The 25,115-nt window shown below is 52.7% G+C and overlaps 3 protein-coding genes across 4 annotated transcripts; 2 read left to right on the top strand and 1 right to left on the bottom strand.

Annotated features, from left to right (window-relative positions):
- The first annotated feature begins 412 nt into the window (after positions 1-412).
- Positions 413-6,352, top strand: NOTO (notochord homeobox). Its single transcript, XM_036335515.1, has 3 exons — positions 413-782; positions 2,955-3,169; positions 5,666-6,352. The coding sequence occupies exons 1-3, from the start codon at positions 413-415 to the stop codon at positions 5,822-5,824; spliced, it is 744 nt and encodes a 247-aa protein (XP_036191408.1). The 3' UTR covers positions 5,825-6,352.
- Positions 6,353-8,244: 1,892 nt separating this feature from the next.
- Positions 8,245-22,827, top strand: SMYD5 (SMYD family member 5). Of its 2 annotated transcripts, XM_036334122.1 has the most exons (13): positions 8,245-8,355; positions 12,084-12,192; positions 13,165-13,304; positions 13,762-13,883; positions 14,225-14,294; positions 14,822-14,926; positions 15,672-15,734; positions 15,956-16,026; positions 16,345-16,451; positions 16,855-16,911; positions 17,797-17,891; positions 18,558-18,628; positions 18,724-22,827. In XM_036334122.1, the coding sequence occupies exons 1-13, from the start codon at positions 8,260-8,262 to the stop codon at positions 18,866-18,868; spliced, it is 1,251 nt and encodes a 416-aa protein (XP_036190015.1). In that variant the 5' UTR covers positions 8,245-8,259; the 3' UTR covers positions 18,869-22,827. The 2 variants fall into 2 exon arrangements, with proteins under 2 accessions (XP_036190015.1, XP_036190016.1); XM_036334123.1 differs by lacking the exons at positions 16,855-16,911; positions 17,797-17,891 and having other exon boundaries at positions 18,558-22,827.
- Positions 19,277-24,529, bottom strand: PRADC1 (protease associated domain containing 1). Its single transcript, XM_036334124.1, has 5 exons — positions 24,364-24,529; positions 22,366-22,466; positions 21,783-21,892; positions 21,355-21,522; positions 19,277-21,165 (listed from the first exon to the last, which is right to left on the bottom strand). The coding sequence occupies exons 1-5, from the start codon at positions 24,428-24,430 to the stop codon at positions 21,045-21,047; spliced, it is 567 nt and encodes a 188-aa protein (XP_036190017.1). The 5' UTR covers positions 24,431-24,529; the 3' UTR covers positions 19,277-21,044.
- Between the last annotated feature and the right edge of the window lie 586 nt (positions 24,530-25,115).

Below are 25,115 nucleotides of genomic sequence, written 5' to 3'. Positions count from 1 at the left end.
GGCGCCTCGTGGCGGGGTGGCTCGCCCACGATCACCAGCGAGCGACAGGGCTCCTCCCCAGCACCGCACCGGGTGGGCACCTTTAAATGCGGAGGAACCCAGGGAGTGTGGTCCTTGGCGCCGCGCGCCCCTTGGCTCGCCCCGAACTGGGGAACTGGGCGTCCTAAGCGCATAGTGTATGGCGGGTCCGGGCTCCGCAGTTCGCGGGCGGCCCCGCCTGGGCCGCAGGGAAAAAGGCGGCCCTACCCCGCCCCGCCCATCCTACCCCGCCCATCCCCGCCCCGCCCGCCAAATTGAAGAGCCCTCGCCCAAGACCGGGGCGCTCCGACGCCAGCAAGTTTTCTCCCCTTTGCAGGGTGCTCGCCCTCGCCTCTCGCGCAGCCCCCTGCACCGTCCCGGCTAGGGCCGCGCCATGCCCAGCCCGGCGAGTGACCAGGCCCAGTGCCCGCGCGCAGGCTGCTCTCCCGCCCCCGGGCCCCGCGCCGACCCCGGCAGGTCCCGCGCTCCCCGACACCTCGCGTCCTCCTTCTCCGTCGAGGCCATCCTGGCGAGGCCAGCGCCCCGCGCGCCCGCCGCCTCCCTGCTGTCCGCCCGCGCCCCTGCCTCCTCGGGCATCTGGAAGGCTCCCTCCCGGTCTCCCGCCGCGGGTCTGCCCGGCGCGTACCCCGCTCCCTGGCTGCCCGCCTACCCGAGCCTGGGGCTCTACCAGCCGTCCCCCCAGCCCCCTGCGCTGGGGCTGCGCGCGGCTCACCTCGGCGGTCTCCAGGGCCTCGGCGTCACAGGTATGAGGTGCCCCGGGAAGCAGGCGGGGTAGGTGGAGAGTGAGGCCCCGACAGTGACTTGCACAGGTTAGAGGATTAGTCCATGAGTTTGGGAACCGCACACGATCGGAGTGGAAAGGGCCCTATGACCCTTGACCTTGCAGTTGAAACCGAGGCCCCGGAGGGCTGGCTGAGAGCAGCCCCTGGCGCCAGGCTTCCCCCGCAGGCTGCTGAGGTGGGAGAAGCTGAGTGTGAGGGCGGGTGCGGAGCGAGAGGTGCCGGCGGGCCCAAGCGGGGCTCGGAAGGCTACCACGGCCAGCGCTGGGACTGCAGGGGGCTCGGCGTCCTCCACGGGGGATTTGCTCCCTCCCACACCCCCTTTGGACCATGCTTGGTGGCGCAGACTATTCCCCAAAGCAGCCTTTATGGTGACTCCATGGCCCCGTCTTAGCCGGGAGGAGCAGATGCTACAGGTGGTGCAGGTCAGCGGGGAGCTGCTGGGAGCTGGCCATCCCCAGGCCCCAGTGCCACCTCCACTGCTCACGCCTCTGCGAGCTCATCTCCACCCTGAACCTCTCTGAGCCTGCTTTCTTAGAGTGCTTTCAGGGCTCTGGAGGGCTATGCCTCCCACCCATGTTGGAGAGAAACCCTGGGTTCCCGACCCCATCCAAATTCATGCCACTGCAGACGGGAGCCAGCCCCATCGCACCCCGCCACGGTTTCTAACCTCCTCACCCATCTGAGGTCTGAATTGCACGTAACTACTTTACATTAAAGTTGTCCCCTTTCCAAGTTCGTTTTTGCATAGCTATTACATTCACACAGTTCAAATGTCAAAATGTTTACTAATACAGTATCTGATTTCAGGAAGAAAAAAAAGTTTACTAAGAGATGGAGAAATTCCCTCTACCACTAGGTGGCTGACCTTCAAAGACCTAGTTACCCGCATCCCACAAGCAATCCATGACGCCTTTCTTGATTCTTTCAGAAGTACTTTATGCATATTTAATACCTGAATACACACACACAAATGTTTTCCCCCATACTAGACACACTGCTCTGTGCTTTACTTTTTCATATCAATCCACACAGAGTTTCTTTACACCTCGGAGTGGTCCATTGTAAGGGTGCACCATACTTTATTAAATCAGACCCTATTAATGTGTCTCACCTCTTGCTATGTTGCTTACACTTACGGTAAGTCTGGTTTGCCCGGTGGTTGGTGTCCTGGGCAGCCATGGTCCTGGCCTCACTCCCTTCACTGGAGCAGTTTGCAGCCCTAGGAGCCTCCCCAAGACTAATGGAAGCTGAGGGGGTCTTAGCACTCACTTCCGTTCCTCTGTCTGGAACACTCCCCTCCCAGACAGCCAAATGGTCCACTTTCTCGTTCCTTTCGCGTTATAATTCAGGTACCTGCCCCTGGTGGACGAATTTTCATCTCCATTGTCTACATCTCGGCGAGCTGAATAGCACCTGTGTGTGCACTGGGAAAAGTCACCCCTTCCTTCAGGCAGACACAGCACCTTGTCAGGGGGCAACTATTGGCCTGTGAAGAGCGAGCAGAATTTCAGACTCCACTTACCCTCCCAGCTGGGTACCCCTGTGCAGGGCACAAACTGCATATAGTGGCCCTATTCAAATATCACCTCAGTTTCCTTTCTAAAAATGCAAATTATCCTCCCCCCAACATACAGACACACACACTCACCGTCCTCTCCTGCTATATTCTCACTAGTATTAATCACTGTCTGACATACTCAATATCTTCTTTACCTTTTCTATTGTTATACGGAGATTTTTCTATTTTGTCCTGGAACCATGCCTGACACACAGACATTCAAAAAGTATTTGTTTGATGAACAAAAAGGGGGAACCCTTAAGAGTCCCTTCTCTGCTCATCCTGTGGGGTCCCTGAGAGAGCCAAGGAAAGGAGTGGAGGGCAAGGAGAGATGAAGGTTCAACAACTTCTCTTAGGGTCAGAAGTTAAGCCACTCAGCTGGAGAATCGTGGAGGCAGGAGTCTCACAACATTGTCCCTTCTGTCTCACTTGTTTTGTTATTTCTGTGCAGTCTCTTCCCACTATGCCCCTTGCTGTGTTACCCAGCCAAGGGCAAGGCCGGGCCATGGAGCGGTGGGCTTGTGGGTGCTGGGTGAGTAGGTGGGTGCTGGTTAACCTCCCCTCCTACTCTTTAGGTTTGGAGCTGATTCACTGCCCAGGCCTCTGGAGTCCCCCAGGCTGGGCCCCAAGTGAGGACCTTCAGGACACGGAGAGACCCCAAAAGAGGATTCGAACTATGTTTAACTTGGAGCAGCTGGAAGAGTTGGAGAAGGTGTTTGCAAAACAGCACAATCTCGTAGGAAAGAACAGAGCCCAGCTGGCAGCCCGGCTCCACCTTACAGAGAACCAGGTAGGAACAGAGCCTCCTGGGGCCCAGGCTGCACCTGGGGACAGACACTGCTCTCTGGGAGACCCTGGTGGTTGGGATGAAGAAACAGGCTTCCTTCTTCTGTGCCAGGCCGTTGGGGGAGGCAGGCCTAATTAACACATTACGTACCGCATGGAAATCTCTAAGACATACGCCAGGGACCGCACGTTTGGGGGCAAACTGCACATTATTTAAATCATCATAATGCACTTTAGGCGTTGTTTTTCAATAATTATAACATTTTTATTTACAAAAACAATTAAACAATTAAAGTCCCTAGTACTTTTTTAACGTATGGTACTGCGTAAAACATTTTCCTCTATGAAGAGGGACCAAACAAAATTTACATAAGCATCTAGATTCGCTCCTTTTTCCATGGGCGTGAGAAACGCGAACACTCGTGAGCGGTCCTTAACAGATGGCGCGCAAAACACGAGCAAACTCCTGAGCGGCACGAAATGTGTTCATTGGCATACTCTCTGCATGAATGAGAAAAATAGCCCCGTTTGAAATTACATTACGGAAGCATCACATAATATCCTATGTAATAAAAGGCTGATATGCAAATTGTCCCTACAGGCGGGAGTTCAACTGACCAGAAGTTAGACATGTATTGACCACCGGGGTGGGGCGCAGAACATGGCGGGTGTCGGTGATATGGTGCTGGCAGTGGGTGGTAGTGGAGGCGCTGCCGGCCCAATGGGCCCTGATGAGAGCAGGACCGTGGTGGGATGGTGGAGCAGGTGAGTGGGCAGCACCAGGCCAAGGTGGGTGTGAAGGAAGGCCGTGGCTGGCAGCCAGCAGCGGCTAGGGACCCTACCCATGCACGAATTTTGTGCACTGTGCCTCTAGTTTATAAATATTAACCTAGAACTTTACATTTTTGTGCTAAATAAGGAGCTGGCAGTGAAATTAAGTAGGTACTCAAATAACTGAATATTAAAAATAATAAACATTCCCTTAACACCCATACTCCCTTCCAGCTACTGCACCATTTCTCTGCTCTTTTCACAAACTTCTCAAGAACTAGCTATGTCCCCATGTCCTCACTTCCCATCTACTCCTTAACTCTTTCCAATGCGAACTCTTTCCCGTCCATTCCTATGAAACTTCTCATCCGGGTCTCTAATGACCTCTGTGTTGCCAAAGTCAACAGATGTGGTCCTTTCTTTTCTTCCGCCGTTCAGTACAGCTGGCTGCTCCTTTTCTCATTGAAACACACTCTTCTCCTGGTTTCCAGACACACACTCTCTTGGTTTTCCTCTCAGCTCTCTGCCCACTTCTCTGTTGCCTTTGTAGGCTATTCTTCTCTTTGTGACTTCAAATTTTTCTCCCTAGCTGATCTCATTTATTCTCATGGTTTGAAATACCATCTATAAGCCAAGGACTCCCTTTTCTGACTTGTACATCTAACTCCCTTCTTGAGGTCTCCACTTGGATGTCTTACGGATAGGCATTTCAAATTTAACACGTCTAAAACCTCAATTCTTGACGTTTTTCCCCTCCCCAAATCTGTCCCTCTCCCCACATGTGACCCCACCATCCCTCCAGCTGCTCACAATACCTAGTCATTCTAGATTTCCCCTTCTCTCCCGCTACCAACCCGTCAGCAAGCCTTGTCACCTCTACTCCAAAATACTGCGGGAATCGCTTCATCTCTCTCCATTGCCCCAGTCCATATCAGCCCCAGTCCTATTAGCCCCAGTCCTATCAGCCCCAGTCCTATCAGCCCCAGCTCTTGCTGGATCACCTGCAAGAACCTCCCTGTCACCCCCCTGCATCTCCTTTCATCCATTCTGCACACAGCAGCCAGATGTGCCATGTAAATAAGACTCAACAAGTAAATAGGACTATGTCACATTCCACTTAAAAGCCTTCAAGTTGACATTCTTTGCCCCTGACCTTCACAGTCCTGGGTGATCTGGTCCTCACCGGCCTCTTCCATTTTCTCTTCCTTTACTTTCTCTTCTCACTTTTGGTTGTGCCAGGGATGCTCTCCTCCTTCCTGGTCCTCAAATACTCCAAGTTTGGTTCTACCTTCCTACAGTTCATACCCTGCCCTGGCCTGCTTTTCTCGGTCCCCACCAGGCTGGCCTCTTATCCACTGAGTCTCAGAAAGACTCAAACGCCTGTTTTTACCCCCACTTGCATTTATCTATGTGCTTGTTTTCATGCTTGTTATTAGTTTCTCTCTCTCCTAGACTGTGGGCTTCATGGGGGCAGGGACCATGCCTCTGTTGCTCACCACTGTATCACCGTCACCTGGAGTAGTGCCTAGTACATAATAGAAGCTCAAAAAATACTTGTTGGATGAACGATGAATGAATGGCAACTGGAATTAAGGAAAAGATGTGCTGGTGGCAATGCTTCCCTTAAATGGAAGAGCCAATTTTGAGTGGAGTGGGTACTGTAGGAATGGGGGAAGCAATGAGAATGGCTAGTCACACTCTGATCTTTGCCCACGGCCTCCAATTATAGGTGAGGGTCTGGTTCCAGAACCGCAGGGTCAAGTATCAGAAGCAGCAAAGGCTGAAACCACCAGCTGTGTCTGCCATGGCTGCCTCCCCAGACGAGCCCTCCAGCAGCTCTGACACCATCATCCAGAGAGAAGACACGGAGTCAGGAGGGGACAGCTGAGGATTGGGATGAAGGCTCAACCCAGGCTGCCTGGGCTAGCTCTTCCTGGGGACACCCACTGGACCGACCTGCTCTACATATTAACAAAGAGTCTCATCGGGGTCAACGGGCACCAGAGAAATCTGAACCGTTGAGAACATTTCAATATTGACTCCTGGGAGCTGCAATAATGTAATGGTCAGCAGCACAGACTTTGACCTTCAGCTATGTCCTTGGCCACGTTACTGAACTTCTGAGCCTTTTTTCTTCACCTGTGTCATGAGTGTGTTGATAGCTTAGAGCTCCCAGGGCTAAGATGATGTCTGTAAAGCACTTACAGTGTGCCAGGCCCAGTGCTAAGTGTGTGGCAACTGTTAAGGCTTATAGACCCCTTCACCTGGGTTGGTGGTGCCTGTAGCAGCCCTGGCTTCCCCAGGGATTAATCTCTTCCTGGCCTGGTTGTGGAGCAGAGAGAGGCTCCTTGAATCAATTCTGGGCATAGAAAACTCTTCCCCGACAGAAATGGTAGAGTTGACAGCAAAAAAAAAAGAGGGAAAGGTAGGCTATTTAGTCCACTTCCCCTCACAAGGTTCCCCAAAGCTTTCTTGTTTTGTCTGAACTGTCATAACTCTCAGAAGGGGCTCAGGCCCAGGTGCCTCCTTGAAGCAGACACGCTACCCTGACCACCATCTTTCTCTCTAGCTTCCCACCTTGACACCCCCACCTCCTCATTTTTATATACAGTAATTTGCCTCTTCCTCTGCCAAGGTGGCATTTTGCCATAAACTCTGCTGTTTTTTCATAAAACAGTTATTATTTACCCCTCTTCACTACCCTGACTCATAGTTCCCTTTCCTTCCCCGGAATCTGCTTGGTTTGTCTCTAAGAAGCCTAACTGACAGCCTACCTCAGAGAAGACAGTCACAGGCATTTCCAGAGTAGATTTCTCTCAGGCTCCACATTCCTGGGTGGGGCGCTGTTGAGGGTATTTCTTTAGAATGTAGAGGTGAGCTGGTGAAGGAGGCCTGCCCTGCCACCTGGTGGTGAAAGAGGGCACGGTCCCTGCTGCTCTAGTTTTCTGAGAGAGGAAAGGCAGGCAGGAGAGTCAGCCTTGGAAAACCACCTGCTTCTCAAAGCAGTGGACCATCCTCTCCTGGACACCAGGCTGTAGGCGTGAGGGAGGCCAGAGTCCAGCTCCAAGAACGCTTCTCTGTACCCATCTTCAGGGCAATCCTCCCTAATGCTGGACCCAAAGGCAACTCCATTAATCAAAGAACCCAGCTGAATCTTTTCTGCCTCTTTCAGGAACAACTGGCTCACTTTTTTTTTTTTTTTTTTTTTTAAATCAACAGTTACCTTTTCAGCAGTAACTGGGCTCTACTCAATCCCCAAATGTCGCCATGAGACCACGGCAGAAGCAGACACAGGTCCCTTTTCAAGCGTACAGAATCAATTGGAAGACAAGGAAACAGGGTATGGTGGTCAGGCCTGACTGTGGGGACCCATGACTTAGAGATCAGTGGTTGCAGCTTCCTGGGGTCCTGAATGAGAAAACAGCCCCTCTCTTGTTGTCAGGACAATGTGCATATGTATACTCACTTGCATATAATTTTAGGGGATCTCAGACATGACGTCCACCATGGATCCTACTCCACCCCGCCCCTTGCCCCGGCTGCAAAGTCCCTAAGCCGCTGAAGAGTCTGAGACAGGAAAAGGTCCAACTTGATCATTGGTAGGACTGTCTGCCCCGCTGCCAGAGGGCCCACGGAAAAGGGAAATATTGTGCCAGACTTTGTGGAGTAAGCTAGTCCTTCCCTTCAGGTTGAGGGTTAGAGAGGATAGGAGTAACTCTGCCCACTGCTGTCCTACCCCTCGACTGGGTCCAAAGACCTGCTTTAGTCAAGACGCGCCAGTGAATGGACAGAGACAACAGACACACAAACATGAACTCAGACACAGATGCACACAACAAAACTATACAGCACACCAGCTCTGATACAGGCCCATCCTGGCCACAAAGACAGACAGATGCAAAACTGCACAAATGTAAAAGCACAAAGGCAGACCCAGCTGGCGTGGCTCAGTGGTTGAGCATCTACCTACGAACCAGGAGGTCAGGGTTCCATTCCGGTCAGGGCACATGCAGGGATTGCAGGCTCGATCCCCAATGTGGGGTGTGCAGGAGGCAGTCTATCAATGATTCCCATCATTGATGTTTCTCTCTCTCTCTTCTTCTCCCTTCCTCTGTGAAATCAATAAAAACATTCGTTTAAAAAGCACAAAGGCAGGCCCAGCTCCACCCAGTCCACACACCAGTGGATCTAAACATAGATCACACGGACCCAAATTCGGATTCGCGCGTGGGTCAACCCCAGCAGCCAAACCGGGGGCGGGGCCAGTGGGGGCGGGGCCTCCCGGGCCCGGGTCAAGGGTCAGGAGGAGGAGGCGCGCCCAAGATGGCGGCCTCCATGTGCGACGTGTTCTCCTTCTGCATGGGCGTGGCGGGCCGGGCCCGGGTCTCCGTGGAAGTTCGCTTCGTGAGCAGCTCCAAGGTGAGGCTGGAGAAGACCCCCACCCCATCCGGCCTTGGGAATAGCCCCGTGGGACCCTGGCGGCTCGCAGCCGGCGGGGAGGGGGTGAGGGCGCTCGGTCTGTCCCCGCGCACAGGCTTCGGGGCGGTCACGCGCTGTGCCGGGGCCTCCGCGCCTCCGTGCGCGCCCCCTTCCGCGGAACCGGGCCGGCTGCGGCAGGCGGGGCCGGGGGGTGGGGGGCGGTCCCGGGGCTCCCGACCCAGGACGCGGATCGGTGCCCCTCGGCCCCTGGCGCCGTGGGCGGGGATGTGTGAGCCGAGGGGACGGGGTTGAAAAAACGGGGGCCCTCGGGGAACTTTCTGGAGGGATTGGGGTGAGGAAGGGCCGGGGAGCGCTTGGACCGGAGCCTGCAGCCCCTGGGAGCATTTGGAGGGGTGGAGCAGGAGAGTGAGGTGATTTTGTCACTTTTGTTCTTGCTTTTTTAAAAGTTCGTCGTAAGAAATGTGAACTTGCATGTAAAGAAAGAAGGGGGGAAAAATCACCGGCAATCCTAGTCTTGTGCAGATATGTGCGGTCACATTTTTAGAAACGGCTTTTTGATGCAGCAGTAAATCTTCCCGTCTCCTAAACCTATTTCTGAGTATTCGTTTTTAAGAGCTAAATAATCATTTTAGTTGAATTCCCGGGAGGGCGGCAGTGTCCACAACCAAACCCGATCTATAGGCCCTTGCGCTCCATCTGATTTTTCCCGGAGGTCAAAGATCGGGCAGCTCATTTCCCAGCACACGTCCTTTTGTTCTCTCCAGCACTGAGGATTTCCTCCCTGATCGTTGCCGTTGCTGATTGATATGTGCAAAATGGTACTGCTTTGTTCTCATTGGCATTTCTTTGTTTACTAGAGGTTGACTCATTTATCCTGTGGAGGGGCTGTGTGTATCCTTAGCCCTTGCCCAACATGTCAGAGGCCCAACCCAATTCCATTGCCCCTTTTCTGCCCAGGGGACAGGGAGCATTCCTCTCCGTGCATGGCACTCCACTCCCTTGCATCTGGGGAGCTGCTCACACCTCCATCTCCCCCCAGGGCCTCTAGTGTTGATTGGCTTGCACTTGGATAGTGTCTCATTCCGGCACTCCTGGCATGCAGAAATTTTCACCTTTACCATCACTTAGCCTCCCATCTCTCGGCCCCCTTCTTTCTTCACTTCTTCCCTCTCACTTCATTACTACGCCAGCCACTCTCCTTGCCTAATTATCCTGTCAAAATCCCAGCTCTGGAAGAATGAGCTGGCTGCCCTCCCCATGACTACACCCGACCTGCTGCTGGAGAAAAGCATACATCTACCCAGACTTAGTGACAAGATAGTAGGCTCTTTGCATCTACAGTCATCAAATGAGATTGGTTTATGATTTTATTTTGTGTAATTTCCCCAGTTACCACATCAGTTATGTTTTGTTTTTTGAGTAAAATGGAGAAGCTTTACATTACTGTATAGTTTAAATAGCATGAGAATTATTCTTTCGTCTGACAGAGCTGGCTCATAAAACCATATAGATTAGGAGCTTCACATGGGATAGTTTTGATCACTTTATTGCTTCTGTGGATATTGGCAAGAATGCTTTCTTAAAAATTTGCCAACTCTTATGCCAGGGACGTAACTAATCACAACAGAAACCTGATCAAATACAGTGATGCCAATCAGAATGCCATACTGGTACACATCAGCCAGAAAACAGCACTGCTTTTTAGTCTGTCTAGGCTTCTAGGCTTTCTTACTTTTTTAAAAAATATATTTTTATTGATTTCAGAGAGGGGGGAGAGAGAGAGATAGAAACATCAATGATGAGAGAGAATCATTGATCGACTCCTCCTGAATGCCCCCTGCTGGGGATTGAGCCTGCAACCCAGGCATGTGCCCTTGACTGAAATCGAACCCGGGACCCTTCAGTCCGCAGGCTGATGCTCTATCCACTGAACCAAACCAGGCGAGGCTTTCTTACTTTTGAATTAAGTTTTGGCAATTTATATTTTTTTATAAAATCATCCATTTAATAAAGATTTAAAAAATTTAGTGCAGTCTTAGAGTTTTGTACAACATTTTTTATTTATTTGCCAAATTGGAAATATATTTGCATACTTTGTGCCCTTTCCATTCAGGTTCAGTTCTCTCCAAGCTTCTTGGAAATATGAATTAGAGCTGTTTTCTTGAAACACTTTCATATGTTTGGGGGAATGTGTGGTTTTATAGAGGAACAGTTCTGCTTTTCATTTTGTTTTGATTACTAGATATTGTCTACATTTTGGTCCTCAAGAAAGAGATCAATATTTATCTAATACTGAGATTTGAGATTGTCAGAGATAACATTCACATCTTTGTGTCCCGTAGCAGAAGGCCAAATTTCATTTTGGGAGATTGGGTCCCAGGGGCCACAAGGTACGGGGTGGGGCTTTCAGGAAGACAACCAAAGTGCATCCACGGCTTTGCCCAGTGTTTTTGCTCCAGCGGCCCCACTCTCCTGTGAGAGCTCCCAGAGCTGTTCAGATGGTTGAGCTTTGTGGCTCATGGGTTGCGCAGGGCCTGTTCTGGTCTGCACTTCCTGCTGCTTTGACTTGGGGAGGTGTCCCTGTCTAGCCAGAGTGCCAATGCTAGAAGACAGGGTGCTACCCGTGAGGCCACATGACAGGACATTTAACTGCTGTGCTGATCATTTTTCTCTCTCCCTTTTGTGACAATTCAGTGTTTGCAAGGCACTTCTCTGAGTGAACCGTGAAGTAAATGCCTCGGGGGGCCAGTAACTTCCCTGGGTTCTAAAGCTGTCTCCTGAACCCCTCTGCACTCTGAGAGATGCAATTCAGCGATTGTCTTCTCATCCTTCATCTTTTTCCCGATGTGTATGGTGCTTTAGACTACGTACTACTTCTCAAACTCTGATGTGTACATGAATCACCTGGGCATCTTCTTAAAGTCATTCTGATTCAGCAGGCCTGGGGTGGGGCCAGACATTCTGCATTTCTGAAGGTCTCCTAGCTGATGCCCAGGCTGCCAGTCCATCCCCTCACTTGGAGTAGTAAGGTGCTAGAGCTTATGGGGTGCATGGCCTGTGCTATATCCTGGAAATACCTGTTCAATATTATTAAATACTCATTTTTCATGTGGGAAACATGCAAAGAAGTGAAGCAATTAGCTCAAAAGTTCAAGCAAATAAGCATTAGGATTAGTGCTATGATTAGTCATTCTTTTCAGAGTAACCTCTGAGAAGTTGTTAAGTGCCAGGTACTATGCCAGGTGCTGTGAGTATCCGTCCAACCAGGGAAATAGGGTACATTCTCCCCCAAACTAGGCCTCCCTCTCCCATGGTGTAGGATTTCTGTGCAACCATTAATAGTAGCATCACTGCCCAGATCCTGGAGGAGCGTGTGGGTGACTCAGAGAAGGCTGCCCTGCTGTTACCAGCTCCTGGTACAGGAGGCCCCAGCCTGCTATGAGCTCTGGCCCTCCTTTGGCCATTCTAAAAATTCCCCCATGGGTATTCTGGGATGGCTGACATCCCGGGCCCTCTTCTCTGAACAGGCTGAAAGAAGTGTGACTGAAAGTAGGTCAGAGCGGAGGCAGTAATGGGGTGCTGACCATGCTCCGTGAACCCTCCTGCCTCTGCTAAGAGGTAGCATGTGGGGGTGAGGCCCTCCAGGAGCCTTGGAACTGTCCTCTGCCCCTTCTAATGGCCATCCTGCTCCTTCTCTGCCCTCTCAGGGAAAGGGGCTTTTTGCCACGCAGCTGATCCGGAAGGGGGAGACCATCTTTGTAGAACGGCCCCTGGTGGCTGCACAGTTTCTCTGGAATGCACTTTATCGCTACCGAGGTGAGCACATCCCATGCCTCATGGCTGCTGGCCCAGCTGCCTCTGTGCGTGGAGAGAGCTGCATACTCCCTACTGGTGGGTGTCCCTGGGATGTTAGGAGGAAAGGCTGTCTTCCCTTGGAGAACTGCTCGAGAACACTGTCTGATCTCAGGCTGTTAGGGGCTGTGAGCCTGTAGGAAAGAGGCTCTTCCGAAGTGCTCCCTGGGGGAGGGCTGTCACTCGGGTGGAACTCAGAGTCCACCCTAATAATATAAGGGACTGGATGTCATGCTGAAGGGCTCCGTGCCAAAGTGGAGCCTTCTGCCCAAAGGCCACATGCCCCTTGGTGGAAAAGGCTGCATTAAGGGTCAGAAACCAGCCACATGCTTCCCCCCACTCTTTTCTTAGGCCAGAGATAAACTGTGGAAGGAGGGTCACTTTTTTCCAAAATGTGGGGAAAGCCCAGTCTGGGGGAAGGGATGGGAGCCCCACAGACTAAGTCCCATTGAGAAGCAGGGTGCCTGTGACAGGCAGGGTGGGGACTCCAGAGAGGAAAGACGTTAGTTAATCCTCTACTTTTGAATGCATATGAAATCCATTCCTTCATTTCATTCTTTTTTATTTTTTTAATATATTTTATTGATTTTTTACAGAGAGGAAGGGAGAGGGATAGAGAGTTAGAAACATCAATGAGAGAGAAACATCGATCAGCTGCCTCCTGCACACCTCCCACTGGGGATGTGCCCGCAACCAAGGTACATGCCCTTGACCGGAATCGAACCTGGGACCTTTCAGTCCGCAGGCCGACGCTCTATCCACTGAGCCAAACCGGTTAGGGCATTTCATTCTTTAACATATTCATTTCCTCACTTTCTAAACATTGTGAGCGTCCACTCTGTGCCCGGCACTATTGTAGCCCTGGGATACTGCTGTGAAAATGACAAATGTGGACCCTGCTCTCGAGACACTGTCATGTCTGGCTCTCTTGCTCAGCCTGTGACCACTGCCTGCGGGCACTGGAGAAGGCAGAGGAGAATGCCCGGAGGCTGACGGGGAAACCCGGCCAGGTGCTGCCTCACCCTGAGCTGTGCACTGTGCGCAAGGACCTCCACCAGAACTGTCCCCACTGCCAGGTGAGTGTCCTTGGGGAGGGTACCAGAAAGGGACTGATGGAAGAGACCTTAACTGAAGTCCTCTTTGGGGAGTCAGCAGCGAAGATGGACTGGTCACAGCCCTTGAGAACCACAGTGTAGGATAAGACGTTGAAAGGCTCAGCTACTGTTGCAGTTTCATCCTCTTGTTCCAGTCCCATTGTCTAAATAGGCTGGATGGGAGCTTGTCCTCTTCCTAAGATCCTGGGGGGCTCTCCCCTCTACCTGCTAAGCTCTCTTTGTTTCCATGGTTTTACAAGCCTGGGTTAGTAGGGGACCCCTCATGTGCCCCCAGAGCACTGTATGCTTTCTTGTGTCACAGTACCCTGGGCTGCTGCTCAGGGGCTGTTTGTGGAAGGAATGCAGTTAGAGGAGGTGAGTACCACCTGGGACATCTGTGCTTCACCAGCCTGAGGTGCTGACCTCCACCTTCCAACAGGTGATGTACTGCAGTGCAGAATGTCGGCTGGCAGCTGCTGAGCAATACCATCGGGTCCTGTGCCCAGGCCCCTCCCAGGATGACCCCCTGCATCCTCTCAATAAGCTGCAGGAGGCATGGAGGTAGGTGGCATTCATCTCTTCTTTCCTTTACCCCTCCCTCCCCTGCCTCCCTGCCTGGGCTCAACAGATGCAGCCATTTTTCTTAAGTTACCATCTCCTAGAATTCCCCCACCCCATTCTTACAGAGGTCACATTACCCAGCCTTCTGCCTTTTGTTTGAGCTGCCAGTCCCACCATCCTCAACATTTTACACTTTCCCATTAAGCCTATAGGAATGTAAAGTCCTGTCCAAGCCCTTGCCGATGACTGTCTCTCTCCAGTCTGTAGCAATCAGACTGGACATCCTTGAAATCCGCTACTTGGAGGGAATTCCTGAGCCAAACCTTTTTCTTTCTCCCCAGGAGTGTTCACTACCCCCCTGAGACTGCTAGCATCATGCTGATGGCCCGGATGGTGGCCACAGTGAAGCAGGTGAGCCCACCTGACCCTTGCTGGGAAGCGGAAAAGGCTTCATTCAACCCTCAGCCTCAGTCTCCTGCTGGGATGCAGCGTTCCTCTGGGCTTTCTAAGAGAAGCTGCTTCCTACGGAAACCTTAGGGGTTGATAACCATACATCTGCAGGGGGAGTGGGCACTCATCTGGCCTATAGCCTTTGACCTCTGAGAGGACATTCTTGTGCAGCAGCAATTCATGCATTGGGTTTGTAAGCACCACTTTTTTAGGATTGTGTCTCTTACATAAGTGAGAGAAGCCATGCTAACCCCTCCTATTACTATTGTTGCTCAAGTGTTAAATTGGCTAGATTGGCCCCGGCTGGGGGAGATAGCTGGGGATATACAGGGTCGGAAGGAAGTCCCAGATCAACGGAAGGGTCTACCTGGAAGCTCAGGTGTGATGCAGGGGTGACAGTGGCAGTAAGGATGTGGTGTCTGAGTCCATGTGTGCACATGCATGCACAGGGGTGTGTGAATGTGACCTGAAACATCTGTTCACTGCAGGCTAAGGATAAGGATCGCTGGATCAGGCTCTTCTCCCAGTTCTGTAATAAAACGGCCAATGAGGAGGAAGAAATTGTCCACAAACTCTTGGGGGACAAATTCAAGGTTGGTCTTTTCCCATGACCCCTCCACCCCAATAGCCTAGAATATTCTGTGGCTTCCTGAGGGAGCCCCACATTTGGTCCCTTCCTAGTGAAAAATCTATTCAGAGGACTTAACATTCCTGCCATTAGTTAACTTCATGACCTAATGTGGACCCCAAACTGGGAAGTGGGATAATGATAGAGGAAGAAGGGGTGCCCTGATATGATAGGACAGCAGTGGGTGTATCAGGTATAATGAAAGATGGAGGGTTGGGGGCCACAGGGTCAGGGAGCAGTAAGTACCCACTGCCAATCAAAGAATTACAAAATCTGAGGCCAGTGGATTTCCACGCAGGAGCTGCGTGAAGGTGGAGGCCGATGTGTGAAAAGGCATCTGGGGTGGGTCTTCCTGCATTGAGTTCTGAGGAAAGGGTGGAGGGGGAGAGTCGGGCTGGTCTGGAGGCTAGTTAGGGGTGGCTGGAGGTTGGTGGTGAGAACTGGTGTTCGAAGCCATGCTTCCTTGGCCCTGCTGGCAATGAGGGCTGGAAAATAGGGAGGGATTTGGGGCTTGCCATTCTGATTTGAAGTAGACTAGTGAAGTGCCGTGGCTCTTTGCAAATAAGGACTGTGGCCTTCCTTTGCCCCCAGGGAAAGCTCAGTCTACAGAGCTGGCCCTTTTCCTTCCCTCACAAGGTCGTCTGGGCCCGCCTGGGTGCTGATGGGAAATCCTCAGGGATGCAAGTCTCTCCCTGTTTTTCCTAAACCAGGGCCAACTGGAACTTCTGCGGAGACTCTTCACAGAGGCCCTTTATGAGGAAGCACTCAGCCAGGTGAGTGTGAGGAGGGTGGGACCAGTGTCTTCCCCAGCCACTCCAGCTCTCTAGGGGCAACTGGGTCAGCATTTTCTACTGGGACAGCCGAGCGACAGCTGACGTGGTCTTCGGGAGTTGGGGTGGGACTGACTCACAGAAGACTGCCTGAACATAGAGTTGTATCAGGAAGAAAAACAAGTGGCTGGAACCTGAGCGCTCATCTCTTTTCTCCCCCACAGTGGTTCACTCCAGATGGATTCCGGTCTCTCTTTGCGCTTGTTGGGACCAATGGCCAAGGAATTGGGACCAGGTTAGGAGACACTGTTCCAGATACATTGGACCTGTCCCTTGGGGCTTGGGTGGGAAATGGACTAAGGAAGGTAGCCACAGCTCCCTTCAAGACTAGGTGGGACAGGGTGCAACTCTGTGGCCAGAGTGCTACATTGCACATAGTGATGGGGGGTCAGAAAGACTGAGCTGGTGGAGTCTGCTCCGATTGGGATTCTTGGTCTGTGGGGAAGACGGGGCCCTCACCCTGGAGAAAGGAATGGGTTTAACGTGCCTGGAGGTGGAGAGCCCTGTTAGCTGGGCCTCCTGCTCTCCAACCACCGCTGCCTGGGACCCCCAGCTCCCTGAGCCAGTGGGTCCATGCCTGTGACGCTCTGGAGCTGAAGCCACAGGACCGCGAGCAGCTGGATGCTTTCATTGACCAGCTGTACAAGGACATCGAGGCAGGTGGGTGAAATGGAGACACCACCCCCCATCCCCCACCCCCCACCCCCGTGGTCAAATAGTGGACACAGTTTTCCCCAGGGACATCTGAGTTGATAGGGGACAGAATCCTGTGTGCCTGTGGGAAGCTTCAGATCTGTCTGAGGGACACTCCGATGAGAAATGGGCCTGAGATCTGTGCAAAGGCTCGATGCTGGGGGTGGGGGAGTGCTGGACATATAGAGTGCTATCATTTACAGAAAAGCAAGGCTCATGCCTCAGAGATGTAAGTTCAGGTGAAATGGTTGGGATCAGCTCATTTGTGTGGTAGGGTGGCAGGACGGTGAGGCAGTGCCTTTCCTTATAAACCTAGTTTCCTTTTCCCTATAAAATGGGTAGAATAACACCTGCATATTACTTCTTACAGCAACTGGCGAGTTCCTTAACTGTGAAGGATCAGGCCTTTTTGTGCTTCAGAGCTGCTGTGAGTCCTGACATTGAGGAGCGGTGCCCTCGTGGTCACAGTTCATCTCTTTTGTATCGCTCCTTCTAGGCTGATGGGGTTGAGTCTGGGAGTGGGGTTAGATCTGAGCTTCCCTTGGAGATTCCTCTGGTCCTTTTTGGTCCATCAGTTTTTCATTCATTCATTCATTGGACTGCTGGTGCCTTAATATATGTTTATATATAAAAACTCCCAGTGGGGCAGGCCCTGTGCTCTGCAGGGCACTGAGCTCTGATTTTTCTCAAGGGAAGCATGAGCTCTGCACCACCACTGCCCTGCGAAATTTGGCAGGGACTGTGTGGTGAGCGCCTGGGAGCCCTCAGGAGCCGGGGAGGAGGGAACTCAGGCTAGCCGGCAGTCCCCACCTGCTGGGAAGGGGTAGTGCGCTCAGACTGTTGTCTGTTCTAGCTCCCAGCCTCCCACCCTCTAGTTTCCTCACTGCAAATCCTCTTGCCAGGTTCCAGAGCCACTCTGTCCTCCCAAACTAAGCTCTCAGAGGGCTAGGCTCACCTGTTACCAGATGGCCGGTAGCAGACAGGACTGAGTTAGTGGTCTGGCACGGGCAGCCCTTTCAAAGCCCTGTCCCTCTTTTGTGAGACACTGGGAACACAACTGAGAGTCAAGGTGGCCCGTGAGGAGGGCAGACATGGGGGTGGGAGAGGGAGCGATGTGGGATACACTTGTGCCTCAATGGTCTCAGGAAAGAGCACTGGACAGGGAGTCAGGAAACCTGAGTTCCAGGATCTGCACAGCCCTAGATAGATCCCATCCTTCCAGAAAACAAGGAAGGATGGGACCTAGTGCTCTGCAGAGTTGAGGCTGTTTTTATTAGTCAGCAATCCTCATTACCTGCCTCTCATGACCCAGGCAACCACAGCTGTGTCCCCAATGCAGAGACCTCCTTCCCAGAAAACAACTTCCTTTTGCATGTCACCGCCCTGGAGGATATTAAGCCAGGAGAGGTGAGGGGGCCGGGAGCTGTGGGGAGCATGGGGGGTGGCAGTGGGCCTTGCAAGTTCTCTAGATTTTGGGAGCGGCAGTGGCTAGGGCCTTAAGTTCTGGCTATTGAGTTGAACCCCCCACACCCCAGGGCATGAGTCTTTTTGCCCCTAGATATGCTCTAACCCCACCTCTTAAAAAATTACTCCAGAAAGCCTCAGAGCAGTGTTTGAGAAACAGCCGTGTGCCAGGTTCTTGTCCCCAGCTACCTTGTGACGAAGGACTGCAACTTCTAAGAAAGCAGGAGATGGCTCTGTGGCTGGGACTGTGGGGAGCTAGTGTGGGTTTGGGGTCCTGGTTGTCAGTGCTGCACAGTCTGGTTGAACCTTCCAGGACAAGTTGCATCTCACCAAGATAACCTCTAAACCCGGCCACTGATCTTGCCCTTAATGCCTTTAAGCCTGGCCTGAGGCTCACTGCAATCCCCTCTCTCCTCATGTGTAGATTAGAGCCTTGTAGTGACCTGCTTGCTGAGGACACAGGAATGGATCGGGGCAGCCCACCCCGTCACTGAAGGGCAGCTCAGGCCCTTGGGGATGGAGAAGTTGGAGATAGAGTAGTGATTGGGGAGTCCCTCATCCCATCTAATAGCACAGACTGTCAGACCCCACTTCTCCTCTGCCTTCCAGGAAATCTGTATCAGCTACTTAGACTGCTGCCAGCGGGAGCGCAGCCGCCACAGCCGCCACAAGATCCTCAGGTGCCTGCTGGGGACGAGGTGGGCAGCTGGGCTCAGACCCTCTATCCCAGCAGCTGCCTGACGTTTCACCCTCACCATCCCCCCATCCGCTGCAGGGAGAACTATCTGTTTGTCTGTTCCTGCCCTAAATGCCTGGCAGAAGCTGATGAACCCAACGTGACCTCAGAGGAGGAGGATGAAGAGGAGGAAGAAGGAGAGGCAGAAGATGCAGAGCTGGGGGACGAGATGACCGATGTGTGATGTCACCATGCCTGGAAGGGGCCCTACCCCAGACTCTGCCAGAAAATGGGGCCTTCCCCCAGAGAAGAGGCTTGGAAGGAACTCCCCACTCCCGTTGCCTGCTTCCCCCCGCCCCCCATTCCAGCTGTTTCTGCCAGAGGGTAGGACAGAGGCTGGACCCTAGACCCTCCACTCCCCACCAGACCTCATGCCCTGGACACTGCTGCTGAGTGGCTTGGGTTCTGCGCTGTGGCTGAGCCTTTCAGAATTGGCCTCCTCCTGATGTACTCCATTCCAGAGTGTGAGCGGCTGGAACCAAGGTCAGGGCCTGACAGTATTTCTCCCCCCTTGGCCCCGTGGCTGCACCTTCCCATCCATCTGCGGCCTCACCCGTCTCTACTTGCTATTGAGGGGGTAACAAAGTGGCAGTCTGAGAACAGCCTTACTTTATTGAAGAAGAAAGAAGAGGGGGTGCATTGCCCTCACCTTCCCCACCTCCCATCGTTGTAGCTTATAAGGCAACTGCCTGACTACTAGCACAGCTGGGTGAGGCAGGAAGGAGGAACTGGGCCTCCAGAACACTTTCCCTAAGTCTCTGCCAGGAAACACTGAGCCAGGGGAATTACCTTCCTCTCCTTGGACATCTGGGGGAGTGGAGACTAACTCCTTCCCCAAACTCCAGAATCTCTATTTTGTGCCTTGCCTTTCAGGCCCTGGCACAGTGGCTGGCCCCACAGGGTACAGAAAAGGCTTCTGCTTCCCTCAGAAGGGGCGTGTGGGCGATCATTACCCCTTCCTCATACCACTTCCCACTGAAGACTGGCAGCATGGCTGAGACCTGGGGGTGACAGGCCTGTGCTTCTGAGGATGCTCCGAATGGTTCCCTGGGACCAATTGAATATGGGTCAGTTAGGGGCTCTCCTGGCCTCGATCCATCTTTAGGGTCTCCGCAGAGGAACACTGAAGTCTTCCAGAAACTAGAAGAGCTGGGTTAGACACTCAGAGATTAGCCCTGACTGTAACCTCCAACCCCAAACTAGCAGTACCCCTCACTCTTGTGTTGGAAGCTGTGGGAATTATAACCCATCACCTGCGATGCCTTTCTGCCTATCTTCCCTAAGGGGTCTTCACATCCCCCTGCTAAGGGATCCTAGGAAGACAGGTGCCTGCCCACAGGCCCTTCTCTGGATTATGAGCCAGGTGGAGCCTTTCTGTCTGGCCTATTGGGTTCTTGCTCCTTCACAGCAGCCAGCATCCCCTCCTACCCCCGCCTGCCCACTCTTCTCAATAAAATGTGAGTGGTGACAGGCTCTGAAGGCATGCTTGGTGGAGAATGACTTGACAAACTGCTGGAGCACACAGCAGTCATGTGGGTGGTGAAAAGGCTCGAAAGGTAGATCAGATAATGGCAGGAGGTGGGAGCTCTAGCTCCCCAGTTTAGGCTCATCTCTGGTCTCACCTACACTCCGCTTTGCTGATGTTCTAAATCCCCAGAGCAAGGATCCTCCATGGGCAAGCATGGTTCCCCAGCACTAGGCAGCAAGATGAGCCTTCTCCCCAGGGACTATGGCTCCTAAGATCTTAAGAAGGAGGCTGTGTTGGGATCCAAGATTAGCAATCTGAGTAGAGGTCCTAAAAGACCTTGGACAAGTCATTTATTGTCTCTGGGCCTCATTCTCCTCCCCTCAACACAAGAGCATGGGGCCAGATGGGTGAGTTTGAAGGCCCTCCCACCCATGAGCTCTTATCCTAGGACACAATTGCAACCCTGATGAGAGGCTTTATTGCTAAAAGTCAGTGAGGGTTTATTAAGTCCTCAAACACCAGCTCCTTAAACTACCCCAGTAACTGCTGTGAAGGACACAAGAGACCCTGGGTGGGGGAGGCTGGAGCCAGGTGAGAGGTGACAGGTCACAGATGGCTTTCAGGCCATCTGCCTTTAGCCCCTTTTGTTCCAGATTCTAGCCAATAAGCCCTGAGGCATGTTTCTTGCATCTTCCCATAGCATGAGACACCCTTGGGGGCCCTGGGGAAGGGAGAACAGTGGTGTGACTTCCCTTAGCCTAGCAGAGGCCCAAGCCTTTTTCCTCTACCCGGCTCCACCTATCCCCAAATGCTATCTCCAAGTCCCAAACAGCAGAACTTCTGGATTTCCCCTTCCCAGCCTAGAGCTGGCTGGAAGGTGGGACCAACTCTTCTACCAGAAGGTCCAGGGTGGTTGCAGCAGCTCAAAGGTGGGGATGCTGGTGACATTGACTGGAATGGAAATGATGGCCCATGGGAGCCCATGCTGTTCCAGGGAGCGGCGGATCATGTAGCTGGGAGGGCATGAAGAGAGGTGGGGATGGTCACTTTCTCAGCACCCCATCATGCCCCACTGTCCCCATCACTTGGGAGTTCCATCCAGAGCCCAAGGACTTTTGACCCTCCAACTGGTTCACCCCAAGATGAGGCTTGTGGGAGGGACTGGTGATTGCCCTTGACCTCCAGAGACAAGGAGCCCTCACCCATCTCGGCCGAGTAGGAAGAGGGCAGGGATGTCAGCCGTGCGCTGGGTACTGTCCTGGATCATCTCCACGTAGAAGCTGTCATTGTCAACTGCGTTGTCAGAGATGATCACCGCCCGCCCGCCATGTTCCTGTACCACCCGCGTCTTGGAGAGGAAGGAGCAGCCCCTGGAAAAGGTGATGAGATCAAAGGAAAGGCAGGATCTTAGCTACCCCTCCCCGAGGCCACCACCCTAGGAGGATGAAAGGACCATGGACAGTTTTTCATAAAGGCTCATAAATAAATGGCCAAAAAGCATGGATAACCTTAAAGAGACTTAAAATGATGAGTTATTTAAAAACTATTTCAAAGGACCGCCACCATCATTGACCTTAGGAGCTTTCCTATTCCTGCCCTTCCCTTGCGCCAGTGCCTGTCCACTCCTCACCCCCTCTCCACCAGAGCGATCTGGTCCTGGATGAAGAAACCGTTGCTGAGTTCTCCACAGGCCTCTGAAGGTTCCGCGGGGACAAGGTGAATCTGCTCATACCTTGTGTGCTGAAAGACATTTAGACAGGTCGACATGTGAGGAGACGCACCTGCTTTAGGACCAGGCTGACATCCTATCCATCCGTTCCTCACAAGGTGTGAAGAAAAGGTGTGGAGTGGTTTCTGTGTGCTGGGTACTTCATTCTCACAAAATAGTTGTCCTATCCCTTTCCAGGAGACAGGCAAGGGAGTTGGTACGGAGCCAGAATGATGAAGTAACTTGCCTTAAGTTACATCATTCAGAGGTAGAGCTAGCAGGGCCCTTGGTTTTTCACTGTTTTGTGTTTCCAAGGACAGTTGGTCCCTCCGTGGTGCCCAGGGAAGTAACTGGAAGCCCTTCCTTCCTGCACTGCAGCCCCTGCACTGCTCCCTTCCAAGTCCCAGCACTCAAGTATTGGTTGGAGGGAGGAGAGGGATCACCTCAGCTTAGTGGGGACAAGATGGTGACAGGATCAGAGAGGAGGGATCCTCCCCAAACTTACAAAGATGCCACCAAAATCCTTTGCAGGTGTAGCTGTGAAAATGTATCGAATGTCTCCAGGACTCAGCACTTGGAAGTACAAATAATCATGGATGCGTAAGCCTGAAAAGTAAAAAGTACAGATGAGAAGCCTCCATGGACCTGTGTCTGCAAGTAGGCTGTCTATAGTCAGGGCCTCAGGACCCAGTTTCAGCCAAGTGGGTCCTCCAGGTGGGTGAGATAGATGGTCCCTGCCTTGGGGAGGATAGAGTTGATACAGACAGAGTTAGTAAATGTTAGTACAGACAGATTTATAACTGCTGCTGCTTGCAAAGGTGAGCCAGGAAGACAGCTCTAGTGTGATCTCTGAGGGTTAATCTGTCTTTGCTCTGAAGTGGACCTGAGAGTTTCCAAGTGAAGATGTGTTAGTTTGGGTACAAAACACTATTAAAACTGAAAAGTTGACTCTCTGGTCCCACTGCCATCCTCCTGGGCCACGACTATCATTTCTTGTCCTGACTAGTCTACCTCCTTCTCTTTTTGCTCTCTAAGGTCCATTCCCCAAACAACAGCCAAGGATATTCTTAAAACATCTTAAAGCATATATGGTCATGTCACCACTCCCATGGCTTCAATACCCATCAACAGCTTCCCTTTGCACTTAAAATCTAAACACTTAACAATGGCCTGCAAGGCCCTGCTCTATCTGGTTATTGGCTGCTACTCCAACCTTATTTCCTTCCTCTGTTCAAGCTACACTGGACTCCTTTCAGTTTCTTCACTCTGAGTCTTCTTGCAAGCTTTTCTCTGGGAGGCTTTCTACCCTCACCTCACCCCTACCTCTCTACCTGGCTTACTCCTACTCATCTGTTAGGTCATAGCTTAAAAGTCACTTTCGCAGAGAAATCTGCTCTATGACTGCCCTCCTTTTATGCCCATTCAAAATATACTTTTTCTCCATTGATACTTCCAATATAATTTGTAATTCTAGAGTATTCATAATTTTTTGTTTAATGTCTGTCTCCTCCACTACAGCAAGGACCATACGTTTATAGCCTCATTCCATGCTGTATCCACATTACCTAACACAGTGGCTAGGATATAGTGGGTGCACAATAAGGGTTGTTGAATGAACAACTATTTCCAGCTCCACTGCACTGAGGAAGAGAATTGCCAGAACCAGGTTTTTCTGGGGTGTGGGAACTTCTCTTTAGCACCAAAGTGTAATGTTTCACCTACACTTGAGCCTCTGGTTTCCTTAGCCCACTGAGGAATGCAGAAGGGTGAGAGCTGCGGCCACCGGTCCATCAGTCAATCAACAAACCACCAAACCACTACTGTGCGCCGGGGTGGGACTTACTGTGGCTTTAGTTGTCCTTGTTTACTGCCGAAATCAGCCACCAGGTAGAGCCCCACTGGCTTGGCAATGGGCTATGTATCCTTTTATCTTGGGAGTGAGGACTTGCCATCAGATACAGATACATGCCCAGGAAGCCTCCCTGGATTAGCACTAAACACCCCCTTACTCCTCCTCCCCACACACACACACACGCACATCTTTGCCTGGCCTTTGCATTTGCTCATCTGTGTAAATTACGCGTGGTATACGTATGTGATATATGTTTCTGTGCTTGTGTAGGTGCAAACAGGTTGTCTATGTACATCTGTGCTTGCGTGTGAGCCCGCGTGTAGGGATGTGTGTTACCATATGTGCTCACATACATATCAACAGCATGCAGGATCTCTAGTGGTCCCTCGTTTCTCCTCCTCTTGGTCGCTCCCTCAGCCGCCTGGTCGGCGTTAGTGGGGGTAAGGGAGCGCCTTGCTTCGATGTAGGGAGATGAGGCTCAGAGCCCAGGCTCAGGCTGCGCCCGATTCAAGTTCCTAAGGACCAGCACCCACCCACCCAGCCGCCCGAACTCGCGGGTCCCCAAGGTGACCCGTGGCCCCCCGCCCGAGCCGCGCGCAAGCTGGACAGCCCGCCCCGTAGCACAGCCCCGCCCCGCCCGTTGCCGCTCACCGTGGGCCGCGACACAGGCGGGGAGCCAGAGCACGAGACACCACCAGCCCGCGGCGCCGACGACCATCTCCAGGGCCCGGCCGGGCGCCGCGCGTTGCTCGCCGGACTTCAGCCTGACAGCTGCCCCGGCCTCCCACCCCCAGGCCCGCTCCTGCCGCTGGTTGGCGAATGGGAACGAGGCCCACGGCTGATTGGCTCAGACGCCTGCTCTTCTAGCCACACTTTCTACCTCTGCGCCTTACCCCACTTCCTACTGGTCGAGAGAAGTGGGGCCGAGGGCTGATTGGTCTAAACTCTTAACAGCAACTGCGGCCCCCACTCGGCCCCGCCCCAGCATTCCTCAGTTTGGATTGGACTCTGCGCGACCGCCGGGAATGGGGGGTGGGCTGGCAGGGGATGACCAGGAACGAGGTGGGCACCTGGCAGCACTCGCTTCAGCCGCCGAAAGTCCTGATCATCAGCTCTTGCGGTCTCGGCGGGATTCTCCCCGCGGCCGCCTCACGGCGTGATTTGCCTTCTCCCAGTTCGCTTTCCTCCTCCCCGACCCCCTCTTCGGAAAGATATTTATCTACCGCCCAGGTGATCGCTGGCGCCCCGCCAGCTCGCCCCCTGCCCAGTCCCACCAGTGCTTGCGCGGCCCTAGTGGAAGCGCGAAGGACGCGGCAGGTGCAGCCCACCCTCGAGGAGGCTCTGGCCAGTGCAGAGCCGGAAAGCGGACACTGGGACCCGGTGCCCACGACAGCTTCTCTACC

Source organism: Myotis myotis, unplaced genomic scaffold (genome assembly GCF_014108235.1).
Source record: "Myotis myotis isolate mMyoMyo1 unplaced genomic scaffold, mMyoMyo1.p scaffold_m19_p_14, whole genome shotgun sequence".
Classification (NCBI taxonomy): Eukaryota; Metazoa; Chordata; class Mammalia; order Chiroptera; family Vespertilionidae; genus Myotis; species Myotis myotis.
Note: the sequence above shows the minus strand (reverse complement) of the source record. Positions and strands in the feature narration are given on the sequence as shown.